This window comes from Chiloscyllium punctatum, chromosome 39 (genome assembly GCF_047496795.1).
Source record: "Chiloscyllium punctatum isolate Juve2018m chromosome 39, sChiPun1.3, whole genome shotgun sequence".
NCBI lineage: Eukaryota > Metazoa > Chordata > Chondrichthyes > Orectolobiformes > Hemiscylliidae > Chiloscyllium > Chiloscyllium punctatum.
Genome location: NC_092777.1, coordinates 55,808,434 through 55,823,275, shown reverse-complemented (window position 1 = coordinate 55,823,275; position 14,842 = coordinate 55,808,434). Strand labels below are relative to the sequence as shown.

Sequence of the window (14,842 nt, the reverse complement as noted above, 5' to 3'; positions counted from 1 at the left end):
AAACACAAATAAGCAGCATTATTTTCATGCTTCAAAAAGGCAGACAGGTTTTATTTGTTACAGTAAGCAAGACTTGCATTAACAGATGGACAGAAGAGGCAGTAATTAGTCAGCAGGGAGTATCAGCTTTATCATTGCAAAGGAGACAACTATGAAACATTCTTGGTCACTTGGCCATTATGAAACACATTAAACGAACTCATTCACCAACATATCAAAAAGCAACATTGTCTATTTGTGTGTGTTGATGAAGACGAAGAATGTTACTGCTTGTTGACAACTTGCCTTTTCCAAAATCCAGTGATTTAAACCATCTCCAAAACTGACGTGATTACCCACAATGCAAAATGGTCTCTGTGTTTGCACAGACAATGCCAGTGTGGTCACCTGGCTGCAATAGGAAGTGCTTGTACACGTGCCATTTGCATGAGCATGTTCTGGGTGCAGCAACAGCATCATGACCATCACTAGCATAGGTACTATTGTCAAAGGATCCAGGTAAGCAAAGAAGCAGCTGAGGCCACAGTCCAAGCAGGACAAAGGCCAGAACCAAGACTGGGAGCTGAGAGGGCTGTACCAGGAGACAGCCACCTTCTTTTTTACCTGGAAATAAAGACTGAGTGGCCACAGGGGGAGTGGGAGCGAGAATAAATCCTGTCGAGAAAGAAGATCAATTTCAAAGTAAACTGTTTATTTGATTGCACTGCAGATTTTATTTTACATCCAAGCAGTTGCTTCCATACCTTGAGAATGGGTCAGCTTTCATTCTATTCTTTGTAGCACCTAAAGTTGGTATTCATAGGATATGCTGCCCCCTCTGCACATAATATTATTCACAAATAGCCACTCTGAGTGAGTGAAAAATTAAGGTAATTTCTGTATTTCACACTAGTGCTGACTAGGAATTATAGATCATTCTGCTATAACACATGTTTCTTCAATGCAAATTGGCTGTAATGCAATTGACGAATAGGGGCCGTTGTTTCTAAAGTAGAGCCACTGCATTGCCAACACTTTAAGTGCTACTTTTATTGTGCGATTTTTATATAGCACAAGAACGCAACCATTGCGTTGCAGAAGAACTGCCTGTGGACTGAGTCCAGTCACAAACATCTTATACAAAGCAATTATAGATTCTCAAACCTGTTGTTCTAGGGTAGATTTTAAACCACTGCTTTTTTAAAGCAGGGGTCCAGCATACAACTTATTTTAATGTGGTCTGTCTGGTCTGACAAACTCAGGCCATACCTCTTCAAACGAACAGTATTTATTTACATTATATAAATGAAGATATTGCAGCAGACATCCCTAACATTAGCTTATCTAGTTCGAAACTTTTAGCAAGAGAGTCTCTGTCTCATGACTACTGAGGTCACTACCACAGCATACCTTACAAGCTCATCTGCACATCCTTAAACCCTAGTACTACATAACTTAGTTTTAACTACTTAGCTTTGTTTTTGTTTTATATAATCTTTAGGTCTAAAGAATTAGTTAGAGCTAAGAGAACTGACCTGAGTAATAAGATGTTGAGAAGAAAACAAGTTTAAACATAAAAGGAGAGGACAGGGATGACAGAGGCATGTACTAAGCACAAGAATAAAGAAAAAAGTATGAAAGTGACGAAGAAAGAAACAGAACAAGAGAATAGAAGGAGAATGAAGTGAGGACTGGAAAAATGAGATGGCAAGGGACAGAATTGCCATAGAAATAAGGAGAATATGCCTGCAAGATAATCTTACATTCCTAGTAAACTCAAATAGGGTGTGTTCACAAATCTGATACATTTGTTACCTAAAGCAGAAGACATTTCCTTACCATTTTCTCAAGGTTGCCAATCTGAACTTCAGTTTTATCAAGAAGTTGCTCCTGATACCGTTTCTTCTTGAGCAGAAGTTTGGCTTTACTGAAGAACAAAAGAAAGTGTTAAGTAAATGGCATTCAGATCTTAAAACCTTGCTGAGTTGGTGCCAGTTCACCTTCTACGTATGTTCATGGAGGCATGTGAGCAAATATTGATCATGGTCCCTTCCTCCCAGTATAGTGCTTTAGAAATCCTTCCTTCAGGTCAACATCTAGCCTATTGATGAACACGAATGAGAATCCATCAGGTTATGGATCCAAAGCTTTGGTCTCTGATTCAGTTAAATGAATGCAGAAATAGAGAGGCACATATGGAAGTTTGCAAATGACCATGAAATAGGTAGCACGATACAGTAAATGGTGTAGATTCGTGCAAAAGTTGCAAAGGGACATGGATAGATTGAGAGGAGTATGGACCTCAACATGAAAAAGTATAAGATCTTCACAGTGACTTAAAAACAATTGATCAGCAGTATTTTCTAAATGGCAAAAAGTCAGAAACTATAGAAGAACTGAGAGATTAGGAGATCCAAATACAAAAATCACTTAAATTATTTTTGTATGGGTCCAATAGTTTTAAAGATTAGTAACATGCAGCCTTTATCTGAAGCAGATGTGGTGAGACTCCACCTGTGGCAATGCATCAGTTTTAGATAAAGCACCTCAGGGAGAATACTGCTATCATCCTTGCAGAGACTGTGTGAAATTTCACATAAAGAACATAAGAAATGAGCAGAAGGTTCCTCCACCATTCAGAAAGATCATGGCTGATCTGATATGACTTGAACTTCACTTTCTTGCCTGTACACCATGCCACTTAACTCCTCATCAATAAAACATCTGTCAAACTCAGCCTTAAGTATCTTCAGTAACCTGCCTTTCACTACTCTGGGGAATAATTCCAAACACAAACAACACGAAGAAATTCATCCTTATTTCCATCTTAAATAGGAGATCCTTATTTTGAAACCATGCCCCAGCATTTGAAATACATGTGGGTAATGGTTAATTTGCCCCTGAAAATTCCATTCCAGGGAGACCACAGAAAAGGTATCCCTGTTTGAGAAAGAGACAAAATCAATGAGGAGTTGCTCCTTCAGTTAGAGATCCCGCCCCCTCTCACAGTCCTTTCTCCACTTTCTCAAATCATAGGTCCTATCCATCTCTCACTCTTGCTGCTCCTACTCAGAGAGAATAAGGGATTGGAGGAGCATTAAGGATGGGGGAGAGAGAGAACCTGTGATTGCAAGTACTGTGGCCTATCCAAAGCCCATCTTGCAGGAAAATCTCAGGAGGCCAGACCAACAAGGTGTATGGAGAGGTGAGTATTCAACAGAGCCAAAACCAATGGTTGGGGTTAGGTTTAGTTTTGGGAGGTGGTTAGTGTACTGGTTTTTGGTGCAGTGTAATGCCAACTACGTGGGCTCATTTCCTGCACTCACTGAGGTCACCATGAAGGTCCCGCTTCTCAGCCTCACTGCTTGCCCCACTAGTGATGACCCTTGGGTTAAACTCACCATCAGTCGTCTCTCCCCCTATTTGGTAAGGCCACACTGGGAGAACTGTGTACAATTCTGGTCATGCTGCTATAGGAAGGATGTTATTAACTATGAAAAGATGTAAAAGGTTTACAAGAACGTTACCAAGATTGGAAGATTTGAGTTATAAGAAGAGGCTGGGACTTTTTTCCCTGGAGCGTAGGAGGCTGAGGAGTGATCTTACAGAGGTTTATAAAATCATGAGGGGCATAGATAAGGAGAATAGCAAGGGTCTTTTCCCGAGGGTAGGGTAGACCTAGTCCAGTCCAAAATTAGAGGGCATGGTTTTAAGGTACGAGGGACCCAAGGGACAACAATATTACAACATTTAAAAGACTTGTGGACAAGTACATGAATAGGAAAGGCTTTGAAGGATATGGGCCAAATGCAGGCAAATGGGCCTGGTTCAGTCTAGGAAACCTGGTCGGCACAGACAAGTTAGGACAAAGAGCCTTTTTCTGTGCTGTCTGTGTCCATAACTCTACAAGAGAGCAGCCCTATGGTCCTCTGGGATGATGACGACTTTACCCAGTGAAGAAAACAACAGGCAAGAAATAAAAAGGTGGAAGTGTAAAAATCTGAATCAAAGGCTCTTCTCAAAGCCACCACATCTCTCTGAACAGAGCTGAACCAGGTATAAAACTAGTTCTGTTCCACAGCCAGGTTCATTCGCAACAAAGGCAATTTGAAGTTAATACAACAGCAAAATACTGTAGGTTGTGAATTTCATTTGAATTTAATATCAGTTAAATTTCTGTTTCAGAGGTCATAATGAAGGGGTTTGGTTGATATTTCACTTGGCCTTTTTGCGCATGTATGCTCTTTGCACCACCTAGTGGTGGTATTTATGCAATTCATATCCCAAACTAAAAGCTCACCGAATATTCCAAAAGGCACTTATTATTGAACCATCAGGAAAAACGTACGAACAAACTCTCAATAATGTCAAGCAGTTCAAATAGAATATTTCTGATTGTTAGTGGTGTTTCTGAAAAAAAAATCAACTGAGGGTCCTGGAACAGAATGAATATTGTATATGATGGGAGAGGAGGAGGAGGAAGAGAAAGAGAGCGTAGACCATAACAATACATTTATAGAAGAGGGACTAATTACAGTGTACTTATAACATACATGCTGTGCCTTCTATTTTTAGATATTACTCCCAAGACAGAAAACATTCTCTCAGCAACAACTCTATCAACCTCCTTCAAAATATTATATATGTTTTAATACTTCACATTTTCCCATATTATATTTAATGTGCCAAACATTTGCCCACTCAAATTACCCATAGCCCTTTGTAGAAACTTTACATCTTCCTCACAACTCACTTTCCTATCCATCTTCATACCATCAGCAAATTGGGTTATATTAGATGGTTCCTTCATCCAAATCATCAAGTGATCATAAATAGTTGAAGACCCAGCCAAAATCCATGCAACAATCTATTAGTTACCATTCACTATCCTGAAGATGACCCATTTAACTTCACCCTTTTAGCCAGTCCTCCAGCCATGTTAATGTATTATTTCCTACACCATATAAGTTCTTATTTTGAATAATAACATAATGTAGAACGTTATTGAATGCCTTTTGGAAATACAAATACACTACCTCTGCTGATTCCCCTACATCCAGACTGCTTATTTCAGCCTCAAAAGAACTAAATTTGTCAAACACAATTCTTCTTTCACAAATCATCTTGACACTGCCTGAGACTGTTATTAATTTTATAAATGTCATGCAACTCATATGAAATAATGATTTATAGCATTTTAAAAAGAAACTCTCACAATGATAATTTTGTTTCAAGCAAGTATATCAAAACATTACAGAATAAAGTTGTAGAACAAGTTAGATACAGATAAGCCATGATTGATTATAATGGAAAGTTAAGTTTGATGGGCTGAATGGTTTACTCCTGTTTCTACATTGCAAGGGAAAAGGAATTTTAATTTTTGGAAAATGAAGAACCAAACTTTGAAACTGTCAGATATTCAGCATTTACACTCCCAAAAGTCCTCACGTCACACCATTTTTCCCTATAAACTTAAATACATTAAAACTACTGAAAGATTGGTATGGGTTGCCAAAGAATACTATCCTTAACTGATGAACTTCAGAAAGTCAGACAGGGATCCAAGATGGTGGCAATCTAGGAAGATCATGTTGCAGAGCTCCGCACCGCATCACAAGCGGGACGAAGTCCTAACCCACCCTACCTGGACCACCGCGATGTCCTGGGACTCTGGAAAGGTCACGGAGTCACAGGAAACTGTTAGAGAGTAACTTATCTCTGTTTTCACCATCCAGGGATAGCGAAGGAGGGAGCAGGTACGTCCGAGGCCAAGCCCATGGTCCAACCTGCAGGATTCTTGGACTCGATTTCCTACCAGGTCCTGGTAAAGGAGCTCACGAAATCTCGCGACATGTTGGGGAGGCAGATAGAGGAGAAGCTGGCCCCAATGTCTCTCATGCTGCAGATGCATGAACAGCTGGGAGACCTGGAGAAAAGGACGGATGAGATGGAATGCAGGGTCACAGTGATGGAAGTTGATACCAATTCCTCCAAGGATAGGATGCAGGCCCTTGAGATGCAGGTCCATAATTTGCTTGACCAGGTTGATGACCTCGCGAACAGAGGCAGGAGAAAAATTATTCAGATCATCTGTCTGCCAGAGGGTAAGGAAGGTGGGCGACCATAGAATGTATTGAGGACTGGTTGCTGAAATTCCTTAACTTGGAGGCTGGAATGAGAAGCTTGAAGATTGAGAGGGCTCAACAGGTCACAGTGTGGAGGTCATGTCTGGACCAATGTCATCATCTTGTCTTGGTGTAGTTTCATTACTATAGAGTGAAGGAGAGAATCGTGGAAGCTTCCAGAATCCAGAGGAAGGATCCAAAGGCCCTAGTTTACGAGGACTCTGAGATCATGCTCTTCCAGGACATCTCAGCGGTGGCGATCCAGAAAAGAAAATCCTATGACGGCATCAAAAAAAGACTGAGGGAGCTCAGGATCCAGTACTCTGAGGTATCCAGCAATGCTTTAGATCACCTCAGATGGATCTATATATCTCTTTGACACGGAAGAGAAGCCAAGAGACTTTGTTGACAAATTAACTTAATCTGAACAATTTAGTACATACAAATGTTGTTTGGGTAGGTCTTTTCTTTAAAAAAAGGAGTAAGTCCAGTCGGGGATTTCCTTTCCTGTATTTTTATTGGTAACAATCTGGTCTAAACTATGCATGGGGGTGGTTGGGATATGTACTTTCAATCATTTCAGTTATACCAAAAGGATGGGCGAGGTACTTACATTTTTATTTCAAAATTTCTTTGTTCACATAGTTATTTCATGGTGTATTTTCTTTCTTTTCTGTTTGCGGTTGTGGTGCGGCTCTAGCTAGTCGGAGAGAAAATGGTTGGGATGGCTAGATGCCTACTTACAGGCAGTTTATGCCCGTTTCAGGTATTTATATGCCCAGGTTACAGTACTGGCAGGGGAATGGGAAGTTGGGTATTGGGATGCGTAGTTGCCCCCTTTGGGCAGGGGATGAGTTCTCCTATTCAGTGCCATTGGCACTTTATAGGTTGTTTTTTTTGGGGGGGGGGGTTGTTGTATATAATCTTTGATAGCTTTGTAATTTGTTAACTGTAGTGGTTTTAGTTTATGTAGTTTTTATGTTCAATGGATCTCGCGACACTAAGGCTTGGCAATTTGTAATTCAAGATCCTCTCAGGAAGGGTTTGGAGATATATGGGTGCTGGCAGGTGGGACTAGATTGGGTTGGGATATCTGATCGGCACGAACGGGTTGGACTGAGGGGTCTGTTTCCATGCTGCACATCTCTGTGACTCTATGACTCTCTGGAATCTAAATGTTACTGCAGAAGGTTATGGTTAATCACTTAATTAAATGGTATATCTGGACCATCAAGAGGAGTCACTCACCAATTAAGAGGAAAAAGGTACTCTTGACTTTTAGCAAAGAAAAGGTGGATATTGCTTTATGACAGGAGACACGCTTGGATGATAGGGAGCATTTGAAAATACAGCAGAACGGCTTTGATTGTGTTTACTTTTCATCTTTTAATACCAGAAGTAGGCAATGGCTGTGTTGGTTAAGCGGAATCTCCAATTTAATTTACTAGAGTGTATTAAAGACACTCACGGGAGGTTTGTAATCCTCTAAACCCTGATAAACGGGGAAGAATATGGTGTTTAAATGTTTATTGCCTCCGGCTCATCCTCTCAAGTTTCTGGTAGTTGCGTTCTCTAAATTGGTCAGTCTCGAGTTGTGGCATATAATGATATAGGGGGAGATTTTAATTGTCTTACGGATCCCATGGTGGACAGGTTGACCAAAGCCCCCCCCCCCAATACCCTCTGTACGAACTAAACAATTAGTGCATGTGTGTGTGGAGTTAGGATTGGTGAATGTCTGGAGGCATTTCCACCCTACAGGCAGGGATTTTACATTTTTTTTCCAATCCGCACAGATGTCACACAAGGATTGATTTTTTTTTCTCTGACCCCTGTGGCAACGCTGGACTTGGTGGCATCTTGTACGATTGGTAATATTCTCATCTTTGATCATGCTTCACTGTACCTGTTGGTTAAGATTAAGGTTGCTATAGTGGGCTCGAGACACTGGCGAGTGGATCAATTTTATCCTTAGGGATAATATGTTTGTGGAGAACTTCTCTAAGGAATTTAGGGCATTCCTAGACATTAACTCAGGCTCGGTTAGTAGCCCATCTATCCTTTGGGAAACTGCCAAAGCCTATGCCAGGGGTTAGTTATTTCCTATTTTGCCAATAGGAAGCAGAAGGGCGAGCAGCAATGTCTCCTTGAAGCACAGATGAAGGCAGCCAAGAAGACTTACTTTCACAGCTCCTCGTTGGTCAAGCTACAGAGGATTATGACGATCTGCATTGAATTCCACACTCACACAGACAGCAAAGAAGGAACTTTCTTTCGCAAAACAAAGGTTATATGAGCATGATGACAAACTGGCCAAGTACCTTGCGTAGCTCACCAGGAAAAGGAGTGTCTCTCAGCTATTATGTCAATTAGGGAAGGGTCTGGGAACCTAACATGTGATTCCAAAAAGACTAATTGACATTCCAGAGATTTTACTCTAAATTATACCAATCTGAGGTTTGTGAGGAGAAGCAGGCCAAGATGGAGTCCTTTTTCAAGGATCTGGTGTTCCTGGGTGTGACCCCGAATAAGAGTCTTTTCTCAATGTCCCCTTAACAGAGCAAGAGGTGCAGGAGGCTGTGAAGCAGCTTCAGAGTGGAAAGGTGCCTGGTCCTGACTTCTCAGCGAATTCTATAAGGAACTTATAAGCATATTGTCAGGCTCGATGCTCAACATGTTCAATGACTCGTACAGTCATGATCGTCTCCCGCCATCTCTTAGAGAGGCCAATATTTCGCTTATTCGTAAAAAAAGGGAAGGTCCCAGAGGACTGTGCTCTTCTTACAGGCCCATTTCACACTTAAATGTTGACTTTAAAGTCCTCTCTAAGACTCTTGCGTTAAGGCTGGAAACTGTGCTAACTTCTATTGTTAAAGAGGACCAGATGGCCATAGTGTTAAAGGTTTAGATGGAGAGGAATTTCTTAAATGTGTGCAAGACAATTTTCTGATTCAGTATGTGGACATACCTACTAGAGAAGGTGCAAAACTTGACCTACATTTGGGAAATAAGGCAGGGCAGGTGACTGAAGTGTCAGTGGGGGAGCACTTTGGGGCCAGCGACTATAATTCCATTCGTTTTAAAATAGTGATGGAAAAGAATGGACCAGATCTAAAAGTTGATTTCTAAATTGGAGAAAGGCCAATTTTGACGGTATTAGGCAATTACTTTCGAAAGCTGATTGGAGACAGATGTTCGCAGGTAAAGGGACGGCTGGAAAATGGGAAGCCTTCAGAAAGGAGATAACAAGAATCCAGAGAAAGTATATTCCTGTCAGGGTGAAAGGGAAGGCTGGTACGTATAGGAAATGCTGGACGACTAAAGAAATTGAAGGTTTGGTTAAGGAAAAGAAGGAAGCATATGTCAGGTATAGACAGGATAGATCGAGTGAATCCTGAGAAGAGTATAAAGAAAGTAGGGATATATTTAAGAGGGAAATCAGGAGGGCAAAACGGGGACATGAGATAGCTTTGGCAAATAGAATTAAAGGATAATCCAAAGGATTTTTACAAATATATTAAGGACAAAAGGGTAACGAGGGAGAGAATAGGGCCCCTCAAAGATTAACAAGGCGGCCTTTGTGTGGAGCCACAGAAAATGGGAGAGATACCAAACGAATATTTTGCATCAGTATTTACTGTGGAAAAGGATATGGAAGATATAGATTGTAGGGAAATAGATGGTGACATCTTGCAAAACGTCCAGAGTACAGAGGAGGAAGTGCTGGATGTCTTGAAACGGTTAAAGGTGGATAAATCCCCAGGACCTAATCAGGTGTATCTGAGAACTCTGTGGGAAGCTAGAGAAGTGATTGCTGGGCCTCTTGCTGAAATATTTGTATCATCGATAGTCACAGGTGAGGTGCCGGACTGGAGGTTGGCAAACGTGGTGCCACTGTTTAAGAAGGGCGGTAAAGACAAGCCAGGGAACTATAGACCAGTAAGCCTGACCTCGGTGGTGGGCAAGTTGTTGGAGGGAATCCTGAGGGACAGGATGTACATGTATTTGGAAAGGCAAGGACTGATTAGGGATAGTCAACATGGCTTTGTGCATGGGAAATCATGTCTCACAAACTTGATTGAGTTTCTTGAAGTAGCAAAGATGATTGATGAGGGCAGAGCAGTAGATGTGATCTATATGGACTTCAGTATGGCATTCGACAAGTTTCCCCATGGGAGACTGATTAGCAAAATTGGATCTCATGGAATACAGGGAGAACTAGCCATTTGGATACAGAACTGGCTCAAAGGTAGAAGACAGAGGGTGGTGGTAGGTTGTTATTCAGACTGGAGGCCTGTGACCAGTGGGGTGCCACAAGGATCGGTGCTGGGTCCTCTACTTTTTGTCATTTACATAAATGATTTGGATGTGAGCATAAGAGGTACAGTTAGTAAGTTTGCAGATGACACCAAAATTAGAGGTGTAGTGGACAGCGAAGAGGGTTACTTCAGATTACAACAGGATCTGGACCAGATGGGCCAATGGGCTGAGAAGTGGCAGATAGAGTTTAATTCAGATAAATGCGAGGTGCTGCGTTTTGGGAAAGCAAATCTTAGCAGGACTTATACACTTAATGGTAAGGTCCTAGGGAGTGTTGCTGAACAAAGAGACCTTGGAGTGCTGGTTCATAGCTCCTTGAAAGTGGAGTTGCAGGTAGATAGGATAGTGAAGAAGGCGTTTGGTATGCTTTCCTTTATTGGTCAGAGTATTGAGTACAAGAGTTGGGAGGTCATGTTGAGGCTGTACAGGACATTGGTTAGGCCACTGTAGGAATATTGCTTGCAATTCTGGTCTCCTTCCTATCGGAAAGATGTTGTGAAACTTGAAAGGGTTCAGATAAGATTTACAAGGATGTTGCCAGGGTTGGAGGATCTGAGCTACAGGGAGAGGCTGAACAGGCTGGAGCTTTGGAGTCTGAGGGGTGATCTTATAGAGATTTACAAAATTATGAGGGGCATGGATAGGATAAATAGGCAAAGTCTTTTCCCTGGGGTCGGGGAGTCCAGAACTAGAGGGCATAGGTTTAGGGTGAGCGGGGAAAGATATAATTGAGACCTACGGGGCAACATTTTCACGCAGAGGATGGTACATGTATGGAATGAGCTGCCAGAGGATGTAGTGGAGGCTGGTACAATTGCAACATTTAAGAGGCATTTGGATGGGTATATGAATAGGAAGGGTTTGGTGGGATATGGGCCGGGTGCTGGCAGGTGGGACTAGATTGGGGTGGGATATCTGGTCGGCATGGACGGGTTGGACCGAAGGGTCTGTTTCCATGCTATACATCTCTATGACAGGCTTCATAAAGGGCCACAGATCCTCCAATAACATGAGGAGGCTGCTTAATGTAATTCAAGTGTGTCAACAACAGTCAATACAGTGATTGGTGATTTCTCTAGGTGCAGAGAAGGCATTTGACAGTTGAGTGGCTGTACCTTTTTAAACTCTTGAGTGGTTGGCTTGGGCGAAGTTTTTATAGGATCGATAAAGTTTCTCTACAGTGATCCACTCGCTGCGGTCATCACCAATAGGATACAAGCAAGTAATTTTAGCATTTTTAGGGGCAGCCAATAGGGCTGTCTGTTCCTTTTCACCACTTCTTTTTACATTGATTGAACCATTGGCAGAGGCCATTCGTGGGGATACCAATATATCGGCTCCAGAAGTGGGGCCAAAATGACACAAAATTTCATTGTATGCTGACAACGTCCTCATTTTTCTGTCAAATTCCCAGCAATTGCGGTGCCTCACTTGATACAATGCATCAGCTCGTTTGACACCTTTTTAATTAATTTTGCAAAATCAGAGGCTATGCCTATGGGTGGTCTTACGAAGGTGGTAGGTCTTGAGGGTGAATCTCAATTCCCATTTCAGTGATCACAATGATATTTATTTGGATGTATTAATCACTCCAGTTTTTGATTGGTTGTTTAAAGATAATTTTGTTCAATTATTCGACAAAATCAAACCAGACCTTCAAAGATGGGAGGTGCTTCCGGTCTCATGGTTAGGTCAGATAGCTCTTATTAAGATGAATATCTTAATATGCTTCCCCCCGATTTCTGATAAGCAAACGTTCATGAGACTGATCAGCTGGTTCAGTTCTTAAATTTGGCATTGCAAGTGGTCCCCTATTAAATTAGCTAAACTGCAATTGCCTCTCAGACTGGGGGAGTGGATCTCCCAGACATTAAAAACTATCAATTAAGCTCGCTTTTATCTTATGAGAGTGATTGGGCTTGTGGGGACCCTTTGTCCATATTGTTAGATATTGAAACCTCTCAGACAACTTGCCCCACTTACTAGTTTGCTGTTTTTGGACAAAATGTGGACAATTAAGGAATATTGCCATAACCCAATAGTTATCAATACTGTTAAAGCATGGAGGGCAATTCAGCAGAGGGAAGGCAGTATTGGCAAAATGTCTTTTCTTACACATATAGTGGGTACGCCAGCTTTTCAACTGGAGATGGTGGATTCGGGAATCAAACATTGAGCAGCTAGGAGTGTGTCTTGCATGGGTGATTTATTTGAGGGAGACACAATGATGTCATTTGAACAGTTAGTGTGGAAATACGAGCTATCTCGCAGGGGCCTCTTGTTTTTTTCAAGTTAGGCATTTTATTCAAAAAAATAGACTACACTTTTGACGGATCCCTACAAATCTGACAGAGAGGAGGGTGCTCAGTGCTAAGAGTACACTTAGCACTTTACATCATCAATTGGGGGGGGCCCCCCTCAGATGAGTTCGATCGACTTTGCAGGATGTGGGAGAGAGAGCTAGACATTGAGGTCTCCTCAGAGGCATGGGAAGATATCTAGGAAAATGCAAGAAAGATATCAATTTGCAATAGGACCCATACTTTACAGTTGAAGATTCTCCACAGTGTCCACTTGGCTCTGGATTGTTTGTCAAAATTTAAACCAAGGATATCTTCAACATACCCAAAGTTTAGAGTTAGTACAGGCACTCTTACTTGTCTCTGGTCCTGTTGCAGGCTTCAAACATACTGAAGCACTGTGGCGGGTGCAATGGAGGGGATTTTGGGTGTAAGGGTGGAGAGGGACCTGACCTCTCTTCTTCTTGGCCTTCCCAGTGTATTCCCTGTAGAGGTGCATTAAGGAAAAAACTTTTCAACGTCCTCACTTTTTGCGCAAGAAAGAATATCTTGTTAGGTTGGGGGTGTCTGAAAATTCCCTGGGCTTGTTGAGTTGGCATAAGATTGTTATGGAGCATATCCCCTTGGATTTTCTTACAAGCATGGTACACCAGAAAACTGAGAATTTCTCTAAGACATGGCAGCCACTTTTGGACTACCCGGACACAGATTCGTCTGCCACACTAATAAGGGCTTTTATATAGCCACAATGGTTGTGCTTTACGAGTCCAATATCCAGAGAGGGGGAAACTGCAAACGTATGAACATGTGAAAATTAATGTTCTCTATATTTGAGAGTTAGCATTTTGTTTTGCTGAGCTGTATTATTATTATTATTATTTATTAGTTTGTTGTTAGTTATTACTTATTTCGTTAAGTAGTTAGTTGGGGTTTTTAAAAATATATTTTTATATATTTATACATTGTACAAGAGGGCAGTTTGGGTTTTTAAAATTTTTTTGGTGTTCTTTCCTATATTGTTTTGAATTATATTGTTTTGTATTTGTTGTAATATTAAAAAAATCTAACTTTTAAATAAAAATATATTTTAAAAAAAGGAAGTCTGACAATTTCACACGTTTACATAACATCAGTGATACCTACTCTTTCTTACCACCACGCAGCAGCTGGCGGGCTATTTCCCGCTCCTTCTCAAGTTGAATACCAATCTTCTTCTGGTACTGTTTCAACTGGTCACGTTGCTGCTTTAGTTGCTGGAGAAACAAAAGAATCGGAGTACAATTTTAAAAACTGCTTAGATCAACATATCACCAACTAATTTAAAGAAGGATTTGCACACCACATGGTGAAATATTTAGTATAGTATTATTTTGCCGGTGTGTGGGGCATTTGTGGTTTGTATGGGGAGTGGTGTGTGTGGGGGTTGGGGTGGTATACATAGGGGTGGGAGGTTTCAAGGGGGTGTGTTTGTGGCGTGTGTATGTGTAGTGGGGATGGGATGTTTGTGGCATGTGTGCGTGTGTGGTGGGGATGGGGTGCTTGTGGCGTGCGTGTGTGCGCGGTGGGGATGGGGTGCTTGTGGCGTGCGTGTGTGTGGTGGGGATGAGGTGTTTGTGGTGTTCATGTGTGTGGTGGTGATGGGGCGTTTGTGGCGTGCGTGTGTGGGGTTGGGATGGGGTATTTGTGGCATGCGTGTATGGTGGGGATGGGGTGTTTGTGGCGTGCGTGTGTGCGTGGTGGGGATGGGGTGCTTGTGGCGTGCGTGTGTGCGCGGTGGGGATGGGGTGCTTGTGGCGTGCGTGTGTGTGGTGGGGATGAGGTGTTTGTGGTGTTCATGTGTGTGGTGGTGATGGGGCGTTTGTGGCGTGCGTGTGTGGGGTTGGGATGGGGTATTTGTGGCATGCGTGTATGGTGGGGATGGGGTGTTTGTGGCGTGCATGTGTGGTGGGGATGGGGTGTTTGCGGCGTGTCTGCGTGTGTGGTGGGGATGGGGTTTTTGTGGCATGCGTGTGTGGGGTGGGGATGGGGTATTTGTGGCGTGCGTGCGTGTGTGGTGGGGATGGGGTGTTTGTGGCGTGTGTGCGTGTGTGGTGGGGATGGGGTTTTTGTGGCGTGCGT

At 42.2% G+C, this 14,842-nt stretch overlaps 1 protein-coding gene across 2 annotated transcripts in view; it reads right to left on the bottom strand.

Annotated features, from left to right (window-relative positions):
- Positions 1–14,842, bottom strand: part of chmp6b (charged multivesicular body protein 6b) — a 38,776-nt gene that overhangs the window by 10,254 nt on the left and 13,680 nt on the right. For both annotated transcript variants that reach the window (XM_072558761.1, XM_072558760.1), the window contains exons 2-3: positions 13,868–13,977; positions 1,819–1,906 (exon numbers count right to left, since the gene is read on the bottom strand). In XM_072558761.1, the coding sequence (XP_072414862.1) occupies positions 1,819–1,906; positions 13,868–13,977 (198 nt within the window). The remainder of the gene's footprint in view (positions 1–1,818; positions 1,907–13,867; positions 13,978–14,842) is intronic.